We start from the raw sequence: 23,886 nt of genomic DNA, 5'->3' as shown, positions 1-23,886 counted from the left end.
CCTGCGGAGCCATTGTGTTCTCCTGGTGCTGCCCCTGCCAGGAAAACACAGTGATTATTGCTAGTGGCTACAAGAGATGCTAGCGATAAGTGTGTGTAAAATCTGACAGACTGGTTGTACGTTGTCCTCCAGGTGATCGACCAATCAACTTGGGTACCTTCAGCCTGGCCATACACAGTTTAAATCTGCATCTCAAATGAAGCAATCCCATTTACATATAACACTCCATAAAGGAGAATTGAGGGGCTTATCAGGTCTGCGTCAAAAATTAACAGCCACACCCAATCAGACAGCTCGTGTTAAAAGGGACCTGAAAAGCAATCTGCATGGCTTGCTTTTCCAAGCATTGGCTAGTTTAGTGAGCCTGGACTAATAACAGTCACTGTAATGCTACCCATACTGCTGTCCTTTTAACATGGTGACAAAAGTTGATACCTATGCTACATGTGTGTAAAGTTACTTGCACCCTGCTAAATGGACAGCAATAAGGTTGTAAATACAGTGACTGCCTGTCCCCCCCTGATGGCGGCCCTGGGTGTGTTATGAAAGGCCAATTGAGAAAATGGCTATATCATGTAGAGGAAATCACCAGTGTGGGGCAACCTATGTCATGGAGGTAGATTTGGACATCGATGTATATGTATCACCAGAAATGGAATTCTTTGTTCTACAATATCTCAAAGACGACCTAGCATGTTATTTGAAGACTGTACTATTTTGGACATACTTGGACTCAAACATACACTGCTCTTTCCACAGCTCCTCCTCCTCTGGGGGTATGATAAAGTTTATACGCATCTTCACCAAAAGCACAAGATGATGTGTCGTCTCCGGATGAGGCTGCAGCGGAGATTTCAGTTTCTGCCTGAGATAGTGGATCTGCAGCGGGCCTGGAGTGATGCCAAAAGGCGCTCACCCAAGCTCCTGCTAAAGGCTGTGGAGCAAATCTCTGGTAAGTAAAAATATACATTACATGTGACCAGATAGGTTACAATTTTTTGGGTAGGTGGACATGTGTTTAGCTATGCAACAACACTAATACCAACACCCCATCAAGTGTCTCTTCACAACCTTTAATACTACTATGTACATTCGTATTTTTTATGTTTTTTTTTTTTCTTCTGCTTCTAGCCAAAGCGGACGGACGGCACCCTCTTGTGCTTTTGGTGAAGAAGGGGAGGAGGAGGACGGCCACACTCCAATATGCAGTCAGAGGCAGCGAGCCATTTGAGCAGCTGAAAATTGTGGATCGTAAGTAGAAAATAAAAATGTTAGAAATTTCTAATCTCTAATCACATTTTACAGAGCCCCCTTTACATCGGAGTCTCCAGACTTACTACACTGTAAGAGGGAAGTGTGAAGACTCTGATATAAGGAGAGTTTGGGAACCATTATTTGAGGGGGGAAGCTGGGGACTCTGGTGTAAAAGGGAACTCTGTGTTCCCCAAAGCTCCCCCATACATCTGAGCTTACAGAGACCCTCTTACACTTCCCTTCCTCAGTCCACCACAGTCAAGGGCACAACAAGTCCCACTGCAGAAGGCTACCTGCTTGGACTTGTAATCCTCTCTGTAGGGGAATGAGGAAATACTGCCTGCTATGCTAAGACTTGTAGTGCCCTCTGTTAGGGACTAAGGATTCCTCAGTCCTCAACATTCTAGGGCACTATAAGTCTCAGCATAGTGGGCTGTCATACCTCAGTCCCTCACAGCTCGGGTCAAAAACAACACAGTTAAACATCTAAAGGACAACTCCAAACAAAACTACCAATAATGGACAGAGTCCATATGCTCTATAATGTCAAAGACCCGCTACCACTCACCTTCCACCTCTGGTGCTGTCATTGTGTAGGGCAAAGGGCTCCATCTACACCATGTTTGGCTTTCATGTCAGATAGGCAGGACTTGCTCAGCTCCACTCTCTTCCTTGGCAATTGACTCTGGCGTCATTGTGGATCTTTCCTCCTCTAGAAAACCCCCAGGGGCCCTCTCCTTGTCCCCCAGCCACCCAGGGCCTTCTTCTCCTCCTCCTCCACCAACCATTTTCAGACTCTTCCAACTTCCCTGGGGCTACTCAACCACTTTGCATAGTGGACACAACAAATCTATGACCAGCCTGCAAAATATCAAGTCTGGGCCTGGTTACCTGTATGTTCCGGGTCCAGGGCGGAGCTCTCCTCCCAGAGCAACAACTGATGATAGCAGAGTGAGTTGACCGGCCAGTCACTTCCTACTGGTGCAGGTACACACCTACCGATTCCTCCACATCTTAGGATAACATGATCAGACGGCCAATCCCCAGGCAGAGAAGGAGGAGTAAGTGTCAGCGGACAACAGACACCTGGCAGACGCAGTGAAGGGACTGCAGCACACTGCTGCAACTTTTTGATCCGAGGATTGAAAGCAATCTTTTACTTGGGAGATTTCCCTGACTGCGCCCTTCGAAATGTTGGTGCTCCGCCACTGGCCGCAAGGCCCCTGTAGGTGCGAGGCCTTAGGCGCCCGCTTAATTTGCATGGTGCCCTCCTGTTTTAAAACATGGTCAATGCATCTCATTGGTGTAAGTGCACTTCTATGTTCTGAATTGTAGGGGCATTGAGTATGGTGCTAGCATGATGAGAGGTTACTGCCTATTTGTGTCCATAAATAATATATAATGTTTTTCTTTTATTTTAGAAACCAGTGATCAGGATGTTGCGGCTCAGCCTTCTCAGGCCCCCTGTAAGTAATGTGGATGTGCTGGTGTGTTGTGTATTAGGTCGAACTTGGAGGAATGATTGTTTGTTTTGTTTTCTTTTGTGGTTGATGTAACTTCAGCAAGAGAGGAGCCTCAGGCAGGGCCAAGTCGCCTGGATCCGGGCCAGGAACAAACTGTTGGCCAAGAAGAGGCCAATTGGTCCGACTCGGATGAGGACCTGGGCTCTCCTCAAAGGGGAAGTAAGTATTCTACATGTGTTTGTGTGTTCAATGTGTCCTGGTAAATATAAGGGCTGTAATATATATATTTTGACATTGGGGTTTTGTAGCAGCTGACATTGAGGATGTTTGTTGTGGAGGACTGGGGAAGAGGGGCCACTGCTTACCCAGTCCACTGTAACTACTACCTTCAATGTTTCCAGACTACTTTCTGTGTGCCTTTATCAAATAGCTTTTGTTCAAGGATTGTATTTGTGTCTTTGTGTTTCTAGGAGATACAACGCCATCCCCCCATGAAGGGACACCATCCCCCCATGTAGGGTCTCCCCCATCCTCCCCCACTCCAGGCTCCCCTGAACTAGTCTGTAAGTACCTAAAATTAGATTCTCACATGAATTGTGTGTGCTAGGATGATGTGTATCTAGGATAATCTAAGTTGGAGTCAAAGCAAGTGTAGTTTTGCTATATGTGACAGGAAGGTTGGTCATGAAACACTCTTGCTTAACCTTCATGTTTGAAAGGTGGTTTTGGGGAGCTTTACAGGACATGTTATCTTTTGTAAGTTATCTCAAGCCACCCTATTCTAAATTGGTGTTAGTTTCTCTACATTGGAAATGTGTGCTTTGTACTTGTAAATTTTTAGGGGACATTGTAATTTAATCATGTCCTGATTTAGTCAACACTGAAAATGTGTGTTTGTCAATCTTTCATAAATACTCTTCCTCGGTAATGTACCACATTCCAGTTCACAATTTGTGTTCTTTTTGTGCAGTTTCTCCAGAGCCAGCCACGCCATCCACTTCAGGGGCCCCAAAAAAACCTGATGATGGTAAGTTGTGTGCTTTTCCAGTAATGTGTCTACTTAGTAAGTGGAGAAATGCTAACTGTGTATGTCCCCGCTCAGGCTTCAAGTTGTTCTAAAGGCAGCGGGTTCTTTATGTGAATGCATTCTATGCATTAGTATTCCAAGTGATAGGTGTGCATATTCCCCCTAAGACTTACTGGGACCATTTTTTACGGTCCAAATTTTTGCACTAATACTTGTCTGGAACAGACTCCCCCTCCTCCTTAACTGAGGTGACAGCATGCCAATATTGCCTCCTGATGCTGTCACTCCTAATCATTGAGACCATTGGAAGGGAGGGGGGCAAGGCTGGCTCACAGCCTAGTGCCTGAACAGGCACAGGGTGCTTGGCTTCATCTCATGTGCCTCCATAGCAAGCTGCCTGCTGTGGGGTCAAACAACAGGAGGGAGGTGCCTAGAGGTGTGTACAGGGGCCATGTAAAAAGGAGGATTGTTATTTCTCTTGTCCCCAAAAACCTAGAGAGTGTAAGTCTAACCTGATTAGTTTTCCGCAGCCCTCCCAAAATGATATGTTTCTTACACTTAGAACAGGCAGGGCTGAGGCACCAAAAACATCAGAAAAACACAATCAGCACAAAAGCAGGGAGTACGTATCCTTAACGCTACAAGCTTCACCCAGAAGAATGACGCTTGCACTGTACAAATCTGCATCACCACCATATCAATGTCTAAATAAAACTTTCAGGGAAATGTGGAGGGGTAATGAGTGGGTGTTAGAGCGTTTTCATGACTGCGTAACCTACAGTTAGCGTGAGTCCATTTGTTGATAAACTTTTTCTTCTCTCTTAACACAGCTGGGATGGCGGAAAGGAGATCAGGGGAGCAGACACATCTGCTCCGTCCAGAACTGGCCCTCAAAATTCCTAAGGGTGAGTCTCTACTATGTGTCAGGTTCAATCTATAGACAGTAAGAGTGAGAGAGAACGCTCCACAGATTCCAATGGTGATAGAGATAAATGTGTGCACATGTATCGTGTTGACCAATTGAACCCAAAACACCTTACATTCTTCAAAATGATTGCTTGTGTTTACATGCAGAAAAGCATTTTACTTAGCTTTGGTGGAACTGCTACTAACATTCCAAGCCATCTTATGTAACCTTTTGAACAATTTGCTGTGAAAGTTTGAGTTTAAGGTTTACAACAGCAATTTAGCATATTTGCTTCAGAGTGTTGATAAAAGCCAACCAATAGACTCCTAAGCATATTTGTTGAGGCACATTAATTACAATCCTTGTTTGGATCATTTTGCCTAAAACTAATTGTCATGTTTTTTTCTACCCAGGGCACACCCACCTCACCTACGAGGTCCTCCTGGATTATATGAGGTGGTGCGGAGACCGAATTCTCTATTTGGAACACCTTTGTGGCGTGGATCCAGACCCTAAGGAGCCATTCGTTAGGAATGTCACACCTTTAAAAAGATCCTAGTATTTTTTTTTGGTTGTTTGTTTACTTATGTTGCACGTTGCAACACAAAGAAATGTCACATTTGTAATTGTTGCCCATTATAAACAAAAATCTAACAAAAAAATCAAAAACAGTTTAAAAAAAAACCCTTTTTTTGGGACCCAAAAAAAAAAAAAAAAAAAAAAAAAGCCTTGTTTTTGGCAACCAAAAAAAATATAAAAATTTATAAAAAACCCTTTTTTTGGGAACCAAAAAAACCAAAAAAAAACAAAAAAAGCCTTGTTTTTGGCAACCAAAAAAAATATAAAAATTTATAAAAAAACCCTTTTTTTGGGACCCAAAAAAACAAAAAAAACAAAAAAAGCCTTGTTTTTGGCAACCAAAAAAAATATAAAAATTTATAAAAAACCCTTTTTTTGGGACCCAAAAAAACAAAAAAAACAAAAAAAGCCTTGTTTTTGGCAACCAAAAAAAATATAAAAATTTATAAAAAACCCTTTTTTTGGGACCCAAAAAAACCAAAAAAAAAAAAAAAGCCTTGTTTTTGGCAACCAAAAAAAATATAAAAATTTATAAAAAACCCTTTTTTTGGGACCCAAAAAAACCAAAAAAAAAAAAAAAGCCTTGTTTTTGGCAACCAAAAAAAATATAAAAATTTATAAAAAACCCTTTTTTTGGGAACCAAAAAAACCAAAAAAAAACAAAAAAAGCCTTGTTTTTGGCAACCAAAAAAAATATAAAAATTTATAAAAAAACCCTTTTTTTGGGACCCAAAAAAACAAAAAAAACAAAAAAAGCCTTGTTTTTGGCAACCAAAAAAAATATAAAAATTTTTAAAAAACCCTTTTTTTGGGAACCAAAAAAACCAAAAAAAAAAAAAAAGCCTTGTTTTTGGCAACCAAAAAAAAAATGTTTACAAAAAAGCCTTGTTGTTTTTATGGCAACCGACAAAACCAAAAATGTTTACAAAAAAGCCTTGTTGTTTTTGGTAACAAACTAAACCAAAAATGTTTACAAAAAAGCCTTGTTGTTTTTGGTAACAAACTAAACCAAAAATGTTTACAAAAAAGCCTTGTTGTTTTTGGTAACAAACTAAACCAAAAATGTTTACAAAAAAGCCTTGTTGTTTTTGGTAACAAACTAAACCAAAAATGTTTACAAAAAAGCCTTGTTGTTTTTATGGCAACCGACAAAACCACAAATGTTTACAAATAAGCCTTGTTGTTTTTATGGCAACCGACAAAACCACAAATGTTTACAAATAAGCCTTGTTGTTTTTATGGCAACGGACAAAACCACAAATGTTTACAAAAAAGCCTTGTTGTTTTTATGGCAACCGACAAAACCAAAAATGTTTACAAATAAGCCTTGTTGTTTTTATGGCAACCGACAAAACCACAAATGTTTACAAAAAAGCCTTGTTGTTTTTATGGCAACGGACAAAACCACAAATGTTTACAAAAAAGCCTTGTTGTTTTTATGGCAACCGACAAAACCAAAAATGTTTACAAAAAAGCCTTGTTGTTTTTGGTAACAAACTAAACCAAAAATGTTTACAAAAAAGCCTTGTTGTTTTTGGTAACAAACTAAACCACAAATGTTTACAAAAAAGCCTTGTTGTTTTTATGGCAACCGACAAAACCACAAATGTTTACAAATAAGCCTTGTTGTTTTTATGGCAACCGACAAAACCACAAATGTTTACAAAAAAGCCTTGTTGTTTTTATGGCAACGGACAAAACCACAAATGTTTACAAAAAAGCCTTGTTGTTTTTATGGCAACGGACAAAACCACAAATGTTTACAAAAAAGAATTGTTTTTGTGAAAACCTTCCAAAAAATGATGTCAAAACATAAAAAATGTTTAAAATGTTTATCTAAATTAAATTTAAGTATGTTGCTCTTTGCAACACAAATGTTACATTGGCAATTTAGTTCATTCTATTATATATTGTAATATATTTTTTGTACGCTACAGTTGGTAGACACCCACATGTGTTATTAAAACATTTATTTTATTACCCAAGTTTTCTTTTTGGTGTACACATCGAATGTCTTTTGTGTTGTATTTGTTTACTTGAGTGGTGTGGTCTGTAATTGTTAGTATGTTGGCTTTGGTTTATGTTAGCCTTGAGACTTGTTTTGAAGCTACATTTGAAGGGAGACCTTTTCTTGGGTCGTTATGTGAACATTGAGTTATCTAAATTTACATGAAATCATATGTTTGGAGATAGAGAAGCACGTGTGTATAAATGCCTACATTAACCAGGGCCATTACTTGGCCACCAACACTCCTAAAAAACCAAAGAGCAAACACAAACTAATCATTTTGCATAAAATTTTATTTCATCCCCAAAAGAAGCACTATAATAAATCATATTGTGCCACCCTCAAATTAAAAAAAAAATGGCCCAAAAAATTGGCCAATGTAAATCATTAACAAAACTAAACCAAATTAAACAAAAAAACAAAAAATCAAGTTGGTGGTCGTGCCTGAAGCAGTGTGGTGAGCATTGTTAAGTTTCCTGCCATCAAATGGTGTGCCAAGAGTTCCATCTGGTCTGGGGTTAACTGTAGAGTTGTGCTCAAGTGGCCCATTAGGATCATATCTTCTGTCTGAGGCTGCTGATGATGCAGGGTGTTGAACGTTGGAAATGTCCCAGACAGAAGATGTTCGGCCAATAGTGTCATCTGCTCTGGGGTCAGCCTAAGCATTTGGGCAACGTGTGCCATTACCATGAGATGGGATCGTTGCTGCTCCAAGGCTATTTGATGCTGCTGGTGGTGCAAGGGTTGTGAAGATGTGTGGGGAGTGGTGGTTGATTGTTTGTTGTGGTCCACGGTGCGGGGGCAAACGACATGTCGCATTGGTGACAAAAAAGAAGAACGGCCTGGGGAGGAGTGAAGTGATAAAGGTGTGGAGGGAATGTAGTCAGGTGGAAGGGGTACTGTGGAACCAGTGCGCATTGAGGTTGTGCAGGAGGATTGCTCATTGAGGGGTGTGGGAGTCCGAACGGAGTGTGAAGTGCTAGGAGTGGCTACAGGAGGAATTGTCCCATCCCCAGCTGCCTGACAAGTGGCCAACACTGGCATTACCCTCCCACTACCACAACCTGCAGTGGCAGGTGAGTGAGATGTTTGGGAGGGCTCTGCCAATGGGGCATCTTCAGATCCAAACAGGCATTGGCGTGTGGCCAGCACCTGAGTGTCAACACTTTGCCGATCCCGTTGATGCTGGTCTGCTAAACTTACCAAGCTGTTACGCATATCCTGTTGAACCTGTAACATATCCTGGTGAACCTGTACCATTGTTGCTACAGATTCCTGTATGAGCCCGAGCAGACGTACTGCCTCAGTAGATTGCTGAGTACGCCTCCTTAACTCATTTTGGACCTGATACTCATCAAGCAGCCTCTCGGCTACATCCAGCATAGATGGACGAAGTTGGGTAGGTGACAATCCCTCTGCATCTAAGGCTACCTGAAAGCAGAAGAAATAGACCAAATCATTATCAAACATCATGACTAAATATTTCAGATTAGTTTGACAACTTAACACCCCAAGCAGAACGTTGAAAAGTTTGATGTGCTTCTAATGAGTACTTGTTCATTGTAAGATTATCCAAGCTAGCAACACTTCTGATAATGGGTACATATTATATTGGTGTGACTAATATGACAAAGGCAAAAAAGATTCAACATGAAGGTGTTCCCAATTAACCCTGGTGTGGTAGGTTGTTTATGCTTTTGGTAAATCTGTTACTACACCAATGACTTTATACATCTACGTATGTTGTCTAAAATCTTGCCATCAATCGGCTACAGGACAACCCAACCAAACGATACCCATGATTTTGGACCTGGAAAATCAAAGACGGGCCGGACTTTAAAGATCCTGGATGTTTTTGGAACATTAGTGGCACACCAAATTATAACATAATTCCCTGATGTTCAAGATAGAACTCTTGTTGTGCTGGTGCATCGTCAGAATGTCATAGCACTAATTTAACACACACAATGTAAGCCACATCTAGTCCAAAATCAATGCTACCATTGAAATGTTACATGTGCACCTTGTTCCCTTATATCACATACCACAGCACTGGATGCAGAATCGTCGCCAGCTCCTGATCCAACTCCAGCTGCAACGTCAAGAGGGGCCTGATGTTCTTTTAAAAACAAAAAAAAAAAAACATGTTTAGTACATAACCTTAGTCAGTAATGATTATGGCCAGATTGCCCTCCTAGCTTCATGAATGAAGCATTGAGGCCAAACATTCAAAAGTGCTTTCCTGGGCTCATAGGACACTTGCTAAACCCTCCCAAAGGTTAAGAAGGCTTGGTCTGCCTACTAATGACGGCACCCATTAATGCTGTCAACTGTGTTTTGCAGGGTAAACATCTAAAAGGCAACACTCTTTCCTAAGAAAAAACATGTGTGTTAATGGGGTTAATAAGATTCAAAAAAACATTATTTGACTAGACATACCAACACCTTCCTCCAGGCCTAGCTGCACTGGGTGTGTTCCCTGCTGCGGATCTTCTGTAAAGGACATAGCAATATGAGCTATCTTGGCAAAAAAAAAACATCTACATTGTTTGGCACAGTATGATATTGGACCTACCAGGAGGAGGGTCAGCACTGATGTCAACACCTGTGAGTCCGTCTGGTTCGCCAAGCTGCATGGGCTGTGGAGGGGCTGAGATCCGTGCTACAGATGAACAAATTGCAGGTTGGGGAAAACAAAAAAAGGACAATTGGAAGGGCAAGTATCACATTCTCTTAATGTCACACATAGGATAGTAGTTAATCTTTTCCAAACAACTCACACAATTGACATCCAAGATAATATCCTACCTCGGTGCAAAGCATCCGAATCTAAGTCCTCTCTGGGAAAGATGGTATCGGGTCCTATGATGTTCAAGAAAGGTAATTGATAATCCCAGAGAGAACTTCGTGCACGTTCATCCAGCCGACCTTGACGGTCATAAAGACCCTCCGCAGCCCATGCAATTAGCTTCTTCCGAACGGACCCACAGATGTCGTTGACCTTCTTCCGCACACTGTCACGGTGGCGAGGTGCTTCACCCAGTGCATTTACAGCATCCCGGATTTCATCCCACAATCTGTTCTTCTCTGTTACTGAGTAAGACGCGGCCCTGGTCCCATGTATCGCCTGATATCTGGCCATATAGGCGTGGACCAGGGCACAGCACTGATTGTGGGTGAAACGGGGAAGCCGGGGTAATGTGGACAAGCTGACTCTGGTGGACGGACCCGCTCCAGGACTACTGTCAGAAGAGCCAGCTTGTCCACTTGGTGTGTTAACACCTCCCCCGGCTTCCTCCTCCGGGATGGGGATGGTGGACTCCCTCATGGATACAGCTGGAGCCTCCCTCACACCAGAGCCAGACGATCTGCCCACCCTGCCCCCCCTGCCCCCCCTGCCCCCCCTGGCCCCCCTGGCCCCCCTGGCCACCCTGCCCCTTCTCATCCTTCCAGTGGGTGGGGCCATGGGAGCACGAGGTGGGCAGAGAATCTGGCTGTCCAGCAGCAGCAAAGAGCCCCAAACTCCTAAATCTGAAATGACAAAAGAGAAAACAGAAAAAACAGGATTTGCAGATTGCTCTTCATATACAGTATAATTAGTGAACAGTTACAGAACACACTTACCTAATGGCACAAACAGACTTGGTCGTGGTGGTGGTGGTAGTAGTGGGCAAAGAGCAGAAGAGGCTGCAAAGAAAAGGAAAAAAAAAAAACACATAAGAAAACGCATATGGGTACAAATCACACGAGGCCCTCCAAACACTTACCTAATGGCACAAACACGGTGGTGGTGGTGGTGGTGGCAAAAAAAGCAGAAGAGGTTGCAAAGAAATGTAAAAAAAAAACACATAAGAAAACGCATAGGGGTACAAATCACACGAGGCCCTCCAAACACTTACCTAATGGCACAAACACAGTGGTGGTGGTGGTGGTGGTGGTGGTGGTGGCAAAGAGCAGAAGAGGCTGCAAAGAAATGTAAAAAAAAAACACATAAGAAAACGCATAGGGGTACAAATCACACGAGGCCCTCCAAACACTTACCTAATGGCACAAACACAGTGGTGGTGGTGGTGGTGGTGGTGGTGGTGGTGGTGGCAAAGAGCAGAAGAGGCTGCAAAGAAATGGAAAAAAAAAACACATAAGAAAACTCATAGGGGTACAAATCACACGAGGCCCTCCAAACACTTACCTAATGGCACAAACACAGTGGTGGTGGTGGTGGTGGTGGTGGTGGCAAAGAGCAGAAGAGGCTGCAAAGAAATGTAAAAAAAAAACACATAAGAAAACGCATAGGGGTACAAATCACACGAGGCCCTCCAAACACTTACCTAATGGCACAAACACAGTGGTGGTGGTGGTGGTGGTGTAATCCTTTATAGGCAAAAGGAGGCTGCAAACATTAAACATACATGAGAAATCGCATGACCTACATACGTGCACATAATAAATTACAGTTATCAGGAAAGCAAAAATGGTGTCTTTGGAAGCTGGGAAGGTAAGGGGGCAGGTTTAGATGCCAAATCTAGACTGCACACCTTTAACAAACATGAGAAAACACATGTCCAAACCACATGCACATGGGGCCAACTGCCAATGATTAAAAGACACTTGAGGGGTTCCCAAGCTATTGTGGGTTGGAGGGGATTCACCATAGACAACTTAAGCACACCCAAGATAAGTACAAATTGTCTCCTTCCTTTTTTTTGGGAGAGAGAGATACAATTGTCTTACCTCCAGATAATGTAGGTTGTGGGTCACAGGGTCTTGCTAGCACATAAGAAACATCGATCTATAACATCCAGCAGCCATATTGGCCATGTGCTCCTTTTATAGCTGGCTCACAGGTGTGATAATTAGCGGCCGTTTCTATATATATCTGCGCATTCGCGAATTTGCGCGTTCAAAATGGAGGACGATATCCCAGACGCATTAGATGGTGCAATGCTGGCATTTATTGGTGCCTTGTTTGAGGAAGCCCTGGCACAGGAGGCAGCAGAAGGTGGGGAAGCTGCAGCAGCAGCAGCAGCAGCACCTCCAGCAGCAGCACCTCCAGTCCGTGTGCCCTTACCTCGCCAGCCACGCATTTTTGCTCCAAGGATCTATTTGGACAAGCTGCGGGATTCTGATGTCAGGAGGAAGTTCCGGCTCGAGCGAGGAACTATTCTACACCTCTACCAGCTCATAGCAGAGAAAATTGACCCGGACACACAGCGCGGCCATGCGGTGCCCGGCATGGCCAGATTGCTGGCCACTTTGTATATTTTAGGGCGTGGCAGCTTCCAAGCCACTTCGGGAAGTATCATGGGCATTAGCCAGCCCACAGTTTCAAGGGTGTTCATGTTGGTCATTAATGCCATAGTGGATATAGTGCCCAATTTTATCCACTGGCCACAGAATGAAAATGAGTGGAATGAAGTCAAGTTGGGTTTCTACCGGCGGGCACACATGCCGCAAATCCTAGGGGCAATCGATGGCACCCACATAGCCATTAGGCCCCCAAGGAGCCACGAAAGTGAATACCGGAACCGCAAGCAGTACCACTCTGTGAACGTCCAATTAGTGTGTGACGCCAAACAGCGCATCATGAGTGTCAACACTGGTCACCCAGGGTCGTGCCATGATTCCAGTATGTTAAGAACAAGTACTCTGTACGAGGTGTTTGAAAGTGGACAAATGCCCGAAGGGTGGCTTATTGGTAAAGTATTTTGTCTTAACAACATAAACTGTAAGATTACATAGACATAGGAATAAGCTACATCGGTGTACACCCTGATTTAAGCAAAGCCTACCTAAAATGGATGTGTTATTAGTTGTCAGGCTGTTCACACACAACCAGATCAGCAGCTTAGCAGCTCACAAAAGAAAGATTTGCAAAGTTGTCTTTGAGTCCAATGAAGGTGGTTAACCAATGTGTAAATGGTGTCCTCTAGCCACCCAAAGAAAACCTACAAATGATTCCAATGGTATTGCCATATCCCCAAAGTACTTTGCATAAGTGAGTCAATATTGGTTTCCTCACTCTAGTTGCAGATATATTCCAGAAGTAAGACCTAGGCTAATGTAATAGGAACAAAATAGGGGCCAAGTTGGAACTTGCAAGAGAAACCCACCACTTTGTGTGTCCTTTTTCCCATTTGTATTAGTGATTTAGGCAGTTAGACAGAGTTGAGATGTTTCATATGATTTTTTGCAAACAGACGAGCAGGTTGTTTAGTAAAATGCCTAATTGTCTCCCATTTTGAGGAGTCATCTAAAGTCACATGATAGGAAGAACTAATGTATATTTTTCTTATTTTTCAGGGGATGCTGGTTACCCGCAGCTGACGTGGCTGATGGCTCCAATCAGGTACCCCCAGGGCCCAGCAGAGAGGAATTACAACAGGGCCTTGCGGAGAAGCCGGAGTATCATTGAGTTGACCATAGGTCTTCTCAAGTCCCGGTTTCTCTGCTTGGCCCGGCCTGGGGGTGAACTCCTGTACTCTCCTACAAAGGCTTCCAAGATCATCCTGGCGTGCTGCGTGTTGCACAACATGTGCGTTGCCCGGGATGATTCTTGGGAGCTGACGGAGGAGAGGGAGCCAGAGGTCCGTCAGCCGGCGGCCCCCAGGCGGCGGAGCACCGCTGCCGGTATGGCCACCCGGAATACCCTGGTTGCTAGCCACTTTACATGTAAGTACTGTAACCGGTCAAGATAGGGCATGTGTATTAATTAGCTAGTTAGCAGAGGTGCCACTCACAGGGAGACAGAGGGTGATTATCATCTGCCAATGACACTTGCCATTGTAGATAAAGTGTAGTCAACATTGGTAAAATTGTGTTACTTGAGCAAAAACATGCACCTCTAACCATAAACATGTTGGTATTGTGAATAGTGTAAAGGGCTGAGAAGAGCTGGCAGGTGTTTATTTGTGTCTATGCCACCTGTGTAGTTATTGATAACATGAACGGCTGCTTGGTATCTTATGGTGTTGTAATTTTCCAGAACATCAACATCTTGGAATCATGGCACGTACCATGGGAAGCCTGTGGTGATGGGCTGTCTGGCGTCACAGGTGTGTATTCAAATGTTTACATTAATGATTTCTGGTTTGTGTAAGTTGGCATAAAATGTGTTATTTCACTCGTGATGTCGAAATTAAATGAAGTTCAGAATGAAGCAAACAGGCATTAAGATGTGATTTTCATAATGAAATGTCTTATCCTTTGTTTTATTTTTCCAGGAGTGGTACTGCTTGCGGGTGTAGGTGGTAGAAACCCACCTTGATGGACTCCACTCATTTTCTTTTGTGGTCAGTGGATATTTGGTAAGGCACATGGCCAATGACCAACATGAACACCCTGGAACTTCGAAAGTGGCTTGGAAGCTGCCCAGCAACCTTGCCATGCCTGTCCCCTATGAGCTGGTAGAGGTGCAGAATGGATTCTGAACTCTGCCGGAAGTTGTGGAAGACATCAGAATCCCGTAGCCATGGAGCAAAGATCGTGGTCTGGCGCTGTAAAGGCACACGGACTGGAGAGTGACAATATTCTTTTGCTGCATCCCTCCTTCTGCTGTCATTCTCAAATAAATAAATACATTAGAATTGAACATGTGTTTTTTTGTTTTGTGTGGGTGCCTACAGACAAAAGGGCCATCCACACTGTAAGATTTAGAGAAGACTTTATCCTTCCGATTGACATTTTCTATGTAGTGCAAGGGCCTGCCTGATTGCATCCAAATTGAAAGTGTTGAGGTTTGAGCTTCTATTATATGGTTTGGTTAAGTCTACAGGAAAAAGTCTAGACAAATTGTTAGTGTATGGCCCATTAAGCTGCCAAGGCCGGAGTTTTGCACTTTGCATGCTGCTTGTACTGGTGATGTGAGGGGTTGTAATGTAGAGTAGGGATGTGACAGTGTTGTGTTGAGGTGTGAGGCAAATGTAGTGTTGGACTATGAGGGCCTGTGTTGTTGAAATATGGAGAGAGTCCAATATCAGACACCTATGTTTATTGGTCAAGAAATTGTAAGAACCATGGTAAATATGTAAAGAATTGCATCTCGATAAAACTAGGACCACACTCATAAAATCAAAATTGTGTTGTTTCCATTGATGTGCTTGAAATTTGGGTAGGACACCCCCCTCCCCCCCCAAATTCAAGATAGTTTAAAAAAACTGTTTAAAAAAATGAGAGTGAAAAGAGATCCCAAGTGTAGTGATGTGATTTGAACCCATGACGTTGTGAACTGCAGTGAAGTTGCAAAGCACTTAGCTATTGTGCAGAATAAAGCTGTATGGTGGAAAAAATGGAGTGTGTTAAGGCTAAAAAGCACATATAGCTAAAGAACTAAACATTGTATGGAATGTGGGAAGAAGACCATGGTAAAATTGTGAGGTTTCATCTTGCCCTGAATTAGGGTAGGGGTTTGGTCACTTGCCTTTGGTACTTTCCTTCATAAGATCGATTCGACACACAGACAAGATCAAAAAAACACTTAAAATGGTGTAAGCTTGCAAGCGCTTCTGAGTGTAACATTATTTAGCAATATATATGATGTAATCCGTTACATTTTAGCAATATAAACAAAAAAAGAAAATAAAAAAAGTAGGTGGAGATGGTAAGCCTCGAACCTACAGCAGAGGGAGATGAATTACAGACATGTGATGTGTGCACTAATCCACTAGCCCACATCGCTATGTGAAACTGCTATAAGCACGAAGACATAAGTTTGCGAATTGGCGAAGCCGCGATCGTAAGTGAATCCCGCTGACGGCGGAATTCATTATTGCTGTTTTACTCGCCAATTCGCCGCAGCGCCAGTTAATTGATTTGAACGCGGCGAAACTGAAACACGTCATAGAGGTTTGAAGCTGCAGTTTCTTTAAATCCGGCCCATTGTGTTTCCTCATAGAGCTATAAATAACTTCACAGCACCTGTCTGATAACAATGCAAATTTATATATATATATATATATATACAGTATTCATATACTGCCCTATAGTTCACCTCCGATCACTATGGTGTGTGGTGAACTGCCAACTATGTCATTACTACAATAAAGCTGTCAGTTTTATATGACTTTATATCCTTTAGGCTGCATTCACACCTGAGCGTAGCGGAGACCAGCGTTCCCGCTCACTTTTTTTTTTTTTTTGCGCTAATGTGCGTCACGCATAGGGCAGCCCATTCACTTGAATTAGCTTCCCTACAAGTGACAAATTCCCCAAAGTAGCTTCAGCAACCTTTCAGTCATGGATGGCTGCGTGGTTTTTCAGTGCGTGTTTTGGTGCATATGCAGCATTTTGTCGCATTACAAATGCTTGGCAAAACGCATGTTTACTAACTGCGTCTGGGTGTCATTAACAATTAATGACACTGCAAGTGCGTCATGTGTGTGCAGCGCATTTGCAGTGCATTTCTGAAATCCACCGCAAAACGTGCATTTCTGTGTGTTTTGCCACGCAATGATACAAATGATGGGACACAATTTCTACCAATGATGCTAAAGATGGGGGATTGCTTTTTCCAACTGACGTTGGGACCTTTGCAGCTCCTAATGGCTACAGTCCGACCCCCATAAAGTCTGAGAGACAGTAAATGGGGCCTTTGTTTATAAAGTTTGGAGACCCCTGATCTAGGGGGGTCCCACAGGTATGGTGTGTGATAAGTTATATTTGGGCTAAGCTTTAACTATGTAAAAAAAATGAATGTCGGAATTCTCTAATTTCAGTCTAGTAACCCAAAAATCATTCTACGAGTCATTTCACACCTGTGTTACTTTACAGATGGGATATCACTGCCCCAACGTATAAGACAATAACAAACATAGAACCGGCGTCCATCAAATCTCTATTTGATGGACAAGTTATAACTGCTTGTTTTTGTCTAGGGCAGTGGTCTCCAAACTGTTGCCGGGGGGGTCAGATGCGGCCCCTTGATTGTCTTTCTCTTACTCTTGTGGGCAATCTTTCCATTCACTTCAACAACGGGGTACTATTCCTCCCGCTGATACCAATGATGGGGCACTATTCCTCCCACTGATACCAATGATGGGGCACTATTCCTCCCACTGATACCAATGATGGGGCACTATTCCTCCCACTGATACCAATGATGGGGTACTATTTCTCCCACTGACACCAATGATGGGGTACTATTCCTCCCACTGACACCAATGATGGGACACTATTCCTCCCACTGATACCAACGAGGGGGCACTATTCCTCTCACCGATACCAATGAGGGGGCACTATTCCTCCCACTGGTACCAATGATGGGGCACCATTCCTCCCACTGGTACCAATGATGGGGCACTATTCCTCTCACTGACACCAATGATGGGGCACTATTCCTCCTACTGATACCAATGAATGGGCACTATTCCTCTCACTGACACCAATGATGGGGCACTATTCCTCCCACTGACACCAATGATGGGGCACTATTCCTCCTACTGATACCAATGAATGGGCACTATTCCTCTCACTGACACCAATGATGGGGCACTATTCCTTCCACTGACACCAATGATGGGGCACTATTCCTCCCACCGATACCAATCATGGGGCACTATTCCTTCCACTGACACCAATGATGGGGCACAATTCCTCCTACTGATACCAATGATGGGACACTATTTCTCCCACTGATACCAACAATGGGGCACTATACCTCCCACTGACACCAACAATGGGGCACTATTCTTCCAACTTATAGTTCATATTCCCATCGCACACCTTCCTGGTTTGTAGGCTCGTGTATGTTGGGTGCTGAAGCGATCACCAGTTGGCAACTGGATTAGTTACAAGTAAATACATATTCACCAGCACACCAAGGCTCTTGCAAAAGCAGTCCAAAACTTTATTGAAGTTACGATCACATCAAAAATAGTGCAACGTTTCGGAGCCGCACAGGACCCCTTCGTCAGGCATGCGGCTCCGAAACGTTGCACTATTTTTGATGTGATCGTAACTTCAATAAAGTTTTGGACTGCTTTTGCAAGAGCCTTGGTGTGCTGGCGAATATGTATTTACCTATTCTTCCAACTGTGACACCAATGATGGGACACTTTTCCTCCAAATCATACCAATGATGGGGCACTATTCCTCCCACTGACACCAACAACAGGGCACTATGCCTTCCCTAATACCAAAAATTAGGCATTTTTTTTGCTCCCACTAGCCAAGTCTAAAGGACAGTAAACTGTCCCTTTGTTCAGTAAGTTTGGAGACCCATGGTCTAGGGCAGGGATATGCAACTTGTGGCCCTCCAGATGTTGCAGAACTACAAGTCCCATGAGGCATAACAAGACTCTGACAGCCACAAGCATTACACCCGGAGGCAGAGGAATGATGGGACTTGTAGTTTTGCAACAGCTGGAGGGCCACAGTTTGCATATCCCTGGTCTAGGGGTTTGGAGAACCAATATATACTCCTCCAATCCTTCCAACTCAAAACCAGTCCTTGCAGCTCGGGAAGACAGTATAGTAAGAGACTGTATAGTATTTGGTTATATATTATGGGTATGGGATGACCCATAGACATTGTATTGTAATAAGAGGAATGGTAACTGTGGTCATTGTGCACTGCTAAACAGCAAGCACGGCATGTCATGTAAAATTGCCACCAGACTTTCATTATTGTCTGTAACCCTGCTAGGGAGACCTTCCCTCACTTCCTGTGCCTGTGACACCTACACAAGGAGCAGCGGGTGTGGTTGTCACCCGGACAGGAAAATACAGACAGCATTTAAAACATTATCAGAAGTTCCAAAAGGAAAAAAAAATGTTGCAATGTTAGACTTCAATGTATAAATGGGATCCATTGCTCACCTCTTATGTACTGATTGGTGTCGAAGATCTTAGTGAACTCGTCCCTCTCCAGCTTGGCCGGCCGGTCTTTGTACGGCATGCAGTTCCCGCTCCAGAACACCCGGCCCTGGCACAGCCTCTTGATGAAAATGCCATTCCGGTTGCTGATTAGGAGGACCCCTCTTTCCAGGTGTCCAAACAGCTTCTTGGTGATCTGCCGCTGGCGCTCGCTCACAATGTATTCAGCCGGCGGGAACTGGACATTTTCAAAACTTTCTGATGGGTAATATTTTTCACTGCCGATGGGCTGGCGCAGGGAGAGGCGGCACCCTTCCATACGCGTCGTCGTCACTTGGCTGACCGCTTTCCCTCCGTAGTAGAACTGGATGATCATCTGTGAAAATCCTGTGGAGGCAGAAGAGATATTTTCAAGGGGAGCCTAACTTTGGGTGATTTTTTTATTATTATATTTTGGCTGATGTACACCCAACTGTAAGCCAATATCACAGTCAAACTTTTTTTTTTTTTTTTGTAAGTTTAGTGTTTAGTTTTGGAGTCAAATACAAATTTCAATGAAAAATCTAATGGGAAAAAAAATAAGAAAGCCAACACATTTCAGGGGCCAAAACTCAACTCTTCATCAGGGCTTAAGAATAGGAAACAATGCTTAACCACCTCAGCTCTGGAAGGTTTCCCCTCTTCATGACCAGGCCATACTCTGCTTTAACTGCTGATTGCACCGTCATGCAACTCCGTACCCAAACTAAATTTATATAATTTTTTTTTCACACAAATGGAGCTTTCTTTGATCACCACTGTTTTTTTTTTTTTTTTTTTTTTGGTAAAAAAAAACAATATTTTTTTACTTTCTGCAATAAAACATATTTAATATATATTTTTTTTCATTCAAATTTCTTCATAAATTTTAGTCAAAATGTATTTTCCTACATGTCTATGGTAAAAAAAAAAAAATCCCACTAATTGTATATTGATTGGTTTGCATGAAAGTTAAAGTCTACCAGAGTTGTATAAAGTACTCGAAACCCATACTTGAGTAAAAGTACAAGTGCTCGATCAAAAAGTGACTTAAGTAGAAGTACTAAAGTATTCAACATTTTTTGTACTTAAGTATTGCAAGTAGTTTTTTAAAAAATGTTGCTACTCAAGTACTGAAAGTAAAAGTACCAGTAGTTTTGAAAAAAAAATTGCTACTCAAGTACTGAAAGTAAAAGTACAAGTACTGTGTTATGTAGTTATTAAAGAAAGAAGTCAAAAGTTTGAACATCATATTGTTTTTTATTATATCAAATGCAGCTTTTATTTATACATACAGTAGCATTTATTTCCGTATGCGCTGATAATACACATTTATTAATTAATTTATTAATTAATTTTTATAATTGTAAATAGTAACTATGCAGCACAAAAAAAAAATATTGGAGTAGAAGTATTGAAATCATTGAAAAAATGTAGTGAAGTAAAAGTGGAAGTAGGAGAAAAAAATTCTACTCTAGGAAAGTACAGATACCGCCTTTCGGTACTTGAGTACAGTAGTGAAGTCGTTCTACTTAGTTACTATACATCTCTGAAGTCTACATACTATGGTATATATACTGGAATTTTTATTATTATTTTTGTATATTAGTAATAGCGGTGATCACCAATGTTATAATGGGACTGCCATATTGCAGCGGACAAACTGACACTAACTGACATTGAGTTGGAACCAACTAACTGGCACTGACATCACCAGTGACACCAGTACAGTGATCTGTGATAATACTATACACCAGGGATCTCCAAACTACGGCCCTCCAGCTGTTGCGGAACTACATGTCCCATGACACATTGTAAAACTCTGACATTTACAGACATGATTAGGGCATGATGGGAATTGTAGTTCCTGAACAACTGGAGGGCCATAGTTTGGAGACCTCTGCTATACACTGTCACTGTACTAATGACACTGGCTGGGAAGGGGTTAACATCTTGGGTAATCAAAGGTCTAAATGCGTGCCTAACAATGTGTAATGCATGCTGATTTTTCCTAAAGATCTCTTTATTTCTTATCCCTGCAAAGCAGGGATAAGAAACAGAGAGATTGTTCCCTCAGTACAGAGCCATGTGTTGATTGTCAACACAGGGCTCTTGGTTGTGATTGGACACACCCACTCCGCAGGTCCCAGCCATGAATCATTGGCCATGATGTGCTGACAGACTCCCGCTGTGTACAATCACAGCGGGTGCAGGGGGAGGGGGTTGCATCTGCTGAAGTCTCACTAAAGTTCAACATTGCTGGCCAGAACATTACAAGGGATGTCTGTGATTGGACCTTAAGCTCTGTGCAACATTCTGTCAATAACAGTGAGAGCCAGATTCATTTGTTTTATATATTTTGTTCTTTGTATGCACTATGAAGGCTGTAAATTAATCAATTAAAATGAATAATTTCAATATTTTAAAAACAACCTCACTTTACAGCATTTTATCACTAGTGCCCAAAATGTTTTATTAGCTTACCTAAAATAAACAATGTTACATTTTCCTTTCAAAAAAATATTTTTACAAAATGTTCCTATTACTTTTTTAACAGAAACAAGTAAATACTAGTAAATATAGATCATGGTAAATTTCCCCTTAAAAAATAAAATTAAAGGGATGTTCCACCTTCAGATGTTTTTTTTTTTTTTTTTTTTTTATAACTGGCTTGTATGCACCTGTTCTGTTTCTGTTTCAGTGAAAATCCCAAAAATGTTATAGTAATGCATACAGCAGTAAATTTCCCCCATCAGCCTGATTACTACGCGGGAAATTTCCACAGCCATGCTCCAATGATCAGTGACCACCATGTGAGGGGGCGGGCTCTTCGGTCACAGGTGCTTCCTCCCAGCCGGGTATTCATCTGTACAATGGGGAATAACAGACCTCATTGTATTAAAATGAACAGCCAGGTCTGAACAGGGCTCACTAAAGGAGGTTTCATATTTTCCCCTAGGACTCCAAAACTCAACGCTTCACATGTTCTATACAAAGCATGTCAATGCTTCCATTGAAGTCTATGAGGGTGCAAATCTTCCTATACAATGCTTGCTATTTGTAGGGCTAAAAAGCATGTTGTTATTAATATTATTATTATTATTATTAATAATAATATTAAATGGGATTTATATAGCGCCAGCAGTTTGCACCCCCCTTTACCAGCGCTGTATTTTGGCCTAGGCTGACAAGGCCCAGGCCTAGGGCAGCACTTTGCAGGGGGGCAGCAAAAAAGCCGCCGCCCCCCCCCCCCTCAACCTGAGACTCTATTGGCCACTGGTTGCTAGAGCTGCCTCTCTCACCCCCCTCTCTCTCTCTCACTCACCCCCTCTCTCTCTGTCTCCCCCCCTCTCTCTCTCTCATCCCCCTTCTCTCTCACTTACTCACCCTCCCCCCTCTCTCTCACCCCTCTCCCTCTCTCTCTCACATTCCTCTCTCTCTCAGTTTCCACTCTCTTTCTCTCATCCCCCCTCTCTCTCACCCCCTCTCTCTCACCCGCCCCCCCCTCTCTCTCTCACCGCCTCTCTTTCTCTCTCATCCACCTCTCTCTCACCCCTCTCTCTCTCATTCCCCTCTCTCTTTGTCTCATCCCCCTCTCTCTTTCTCTCATCCTCCCTCTCTCTCTCTCACCGCCTCTCTCTCTCTCTCATCCACCTCTCTCTCACCCCTCCCCTCTCTCTCTCTCATCCCCCCTCTCTCTCACCCCCCCTCTCTCTCCCTCCCACCCCCCTCTCTCTCCCTACCACCCCCCCCCTCTCCCTCCCTCACCCACCCCCCTCTCTCTCATGAGATCTCAGGGGTTTATGCTGGGACTTGTAGTACTTCAGTTTTGGAGGGAGTCACATCCATTAAATTAATTACATATGAGGGGGGCGCCCAATTTTAGTCGTGCCTAGGGCAGCACAAAACCAAAATACACCACTGCCCTTTACAATAAAAAGTGTTAATAAGAGCTTACAATCTAATAGGGTGGGGCTGATGTAAGGGAGGGATGAGCTGATGGAAGAATTTAAAGTTAAATTGTTAGGTGAAGGTGGGATAGGCTTCCTTGAAGAGATGAGTTTTCAGGAATCTCCTAAAGGTGGCCAGAGTAGGAGATAGGCGGACAGATTGAGGTAGAGAGTTCCAGAGGATGGTAGAGGCTCTGGAGAAGTCCTAGAAACAATCATGGGAGGAGGGGACAAGAGAGCTAAAAAGGAGGAGGCCTTGGAAGGAGGGAAGAGGACACTTTAGGTGTTTTGATGTTATTGTGAAATATAAGGCATGGGAGACTGGGCACTGACATGGGGGACATGTACCAAAGCCAACATTAAAAATAATAATATAATTGTAAAAAAACAGTATCCCCCCCTAAACAGAACTGTCAGTTTGCCTAACAGCTCCAACCCACAATGATAATACGGCTGTCGTGAGCCCGCACTTTTATAGAAAGGATGTGGGGGTTATACATTCCTTCAAATTATTGGCTCCTTTGGCTCAAATGACTATTTTTCTTGAAAAGTAGTCAACCATTCAATGTATTTTGGGCCCAAATATTCCTTTTCATCAGGACTTGAATGGCAATGAATTCTCATAGATACTGGCAGGGCAGTCGGGGCAAATGGGGCAGCTGCCCAGGGCCCAGTCCGTGTTTTAGGGCCCAAAGCAGCTACCCCTTAAGCCAGCGCTGCTCGCAAATACAGAGCCCCATCGGCGCCACAAAACTTCCACTTCAGTCCACACAGGCAACAGCCGGCAGAGGCGCGCTGTGCAGTAAATTTCTTGAGAAAGGAGCTGGTAGGGCCATGAATGACGCTCTGACTCCGCCCCATGCCATGCCTGT

General features: G+C 43.0%; 1 protein-coding gene across 1 annotated transcript in view; it reads right to left on the bottom strand.

Annotated features, from left to right (window-relative positions):
• Nucleotides 1–23,886, bottom strand: part of IRF8 (interferon regulatory factor 8) — a 205,575-nt gene that overhangs the window by 10,488 nt on the left and 171,201 nt on the right. The window contains exon 13 of the mRNA XM_082270439.1: nucleotides 19,050–19,433. Within this exon, the coding sequence (XP_082126565.1) occupies nucleotides 19,050–19,433 (384 nt within the window). The remainder of the gene's footprint in view (nucleotides 1–19,049; nucleotides 19,434–23,886) is intronic.

This window comes from Pelophylax lessonae (assembly GCF_965119305.1).
Source record: "Pelophylax lessonae genome assembly, chromosome: 10".
Lineage (NCBI taxonomy): Eukaryota > Metazoa > Chordata > Amphibia > Anura > Ranidae > Pelophylax > Pelophylax lessonae.
This window is presented reverse-complemented; position numbering and strand designations above follow the sequence as displayed.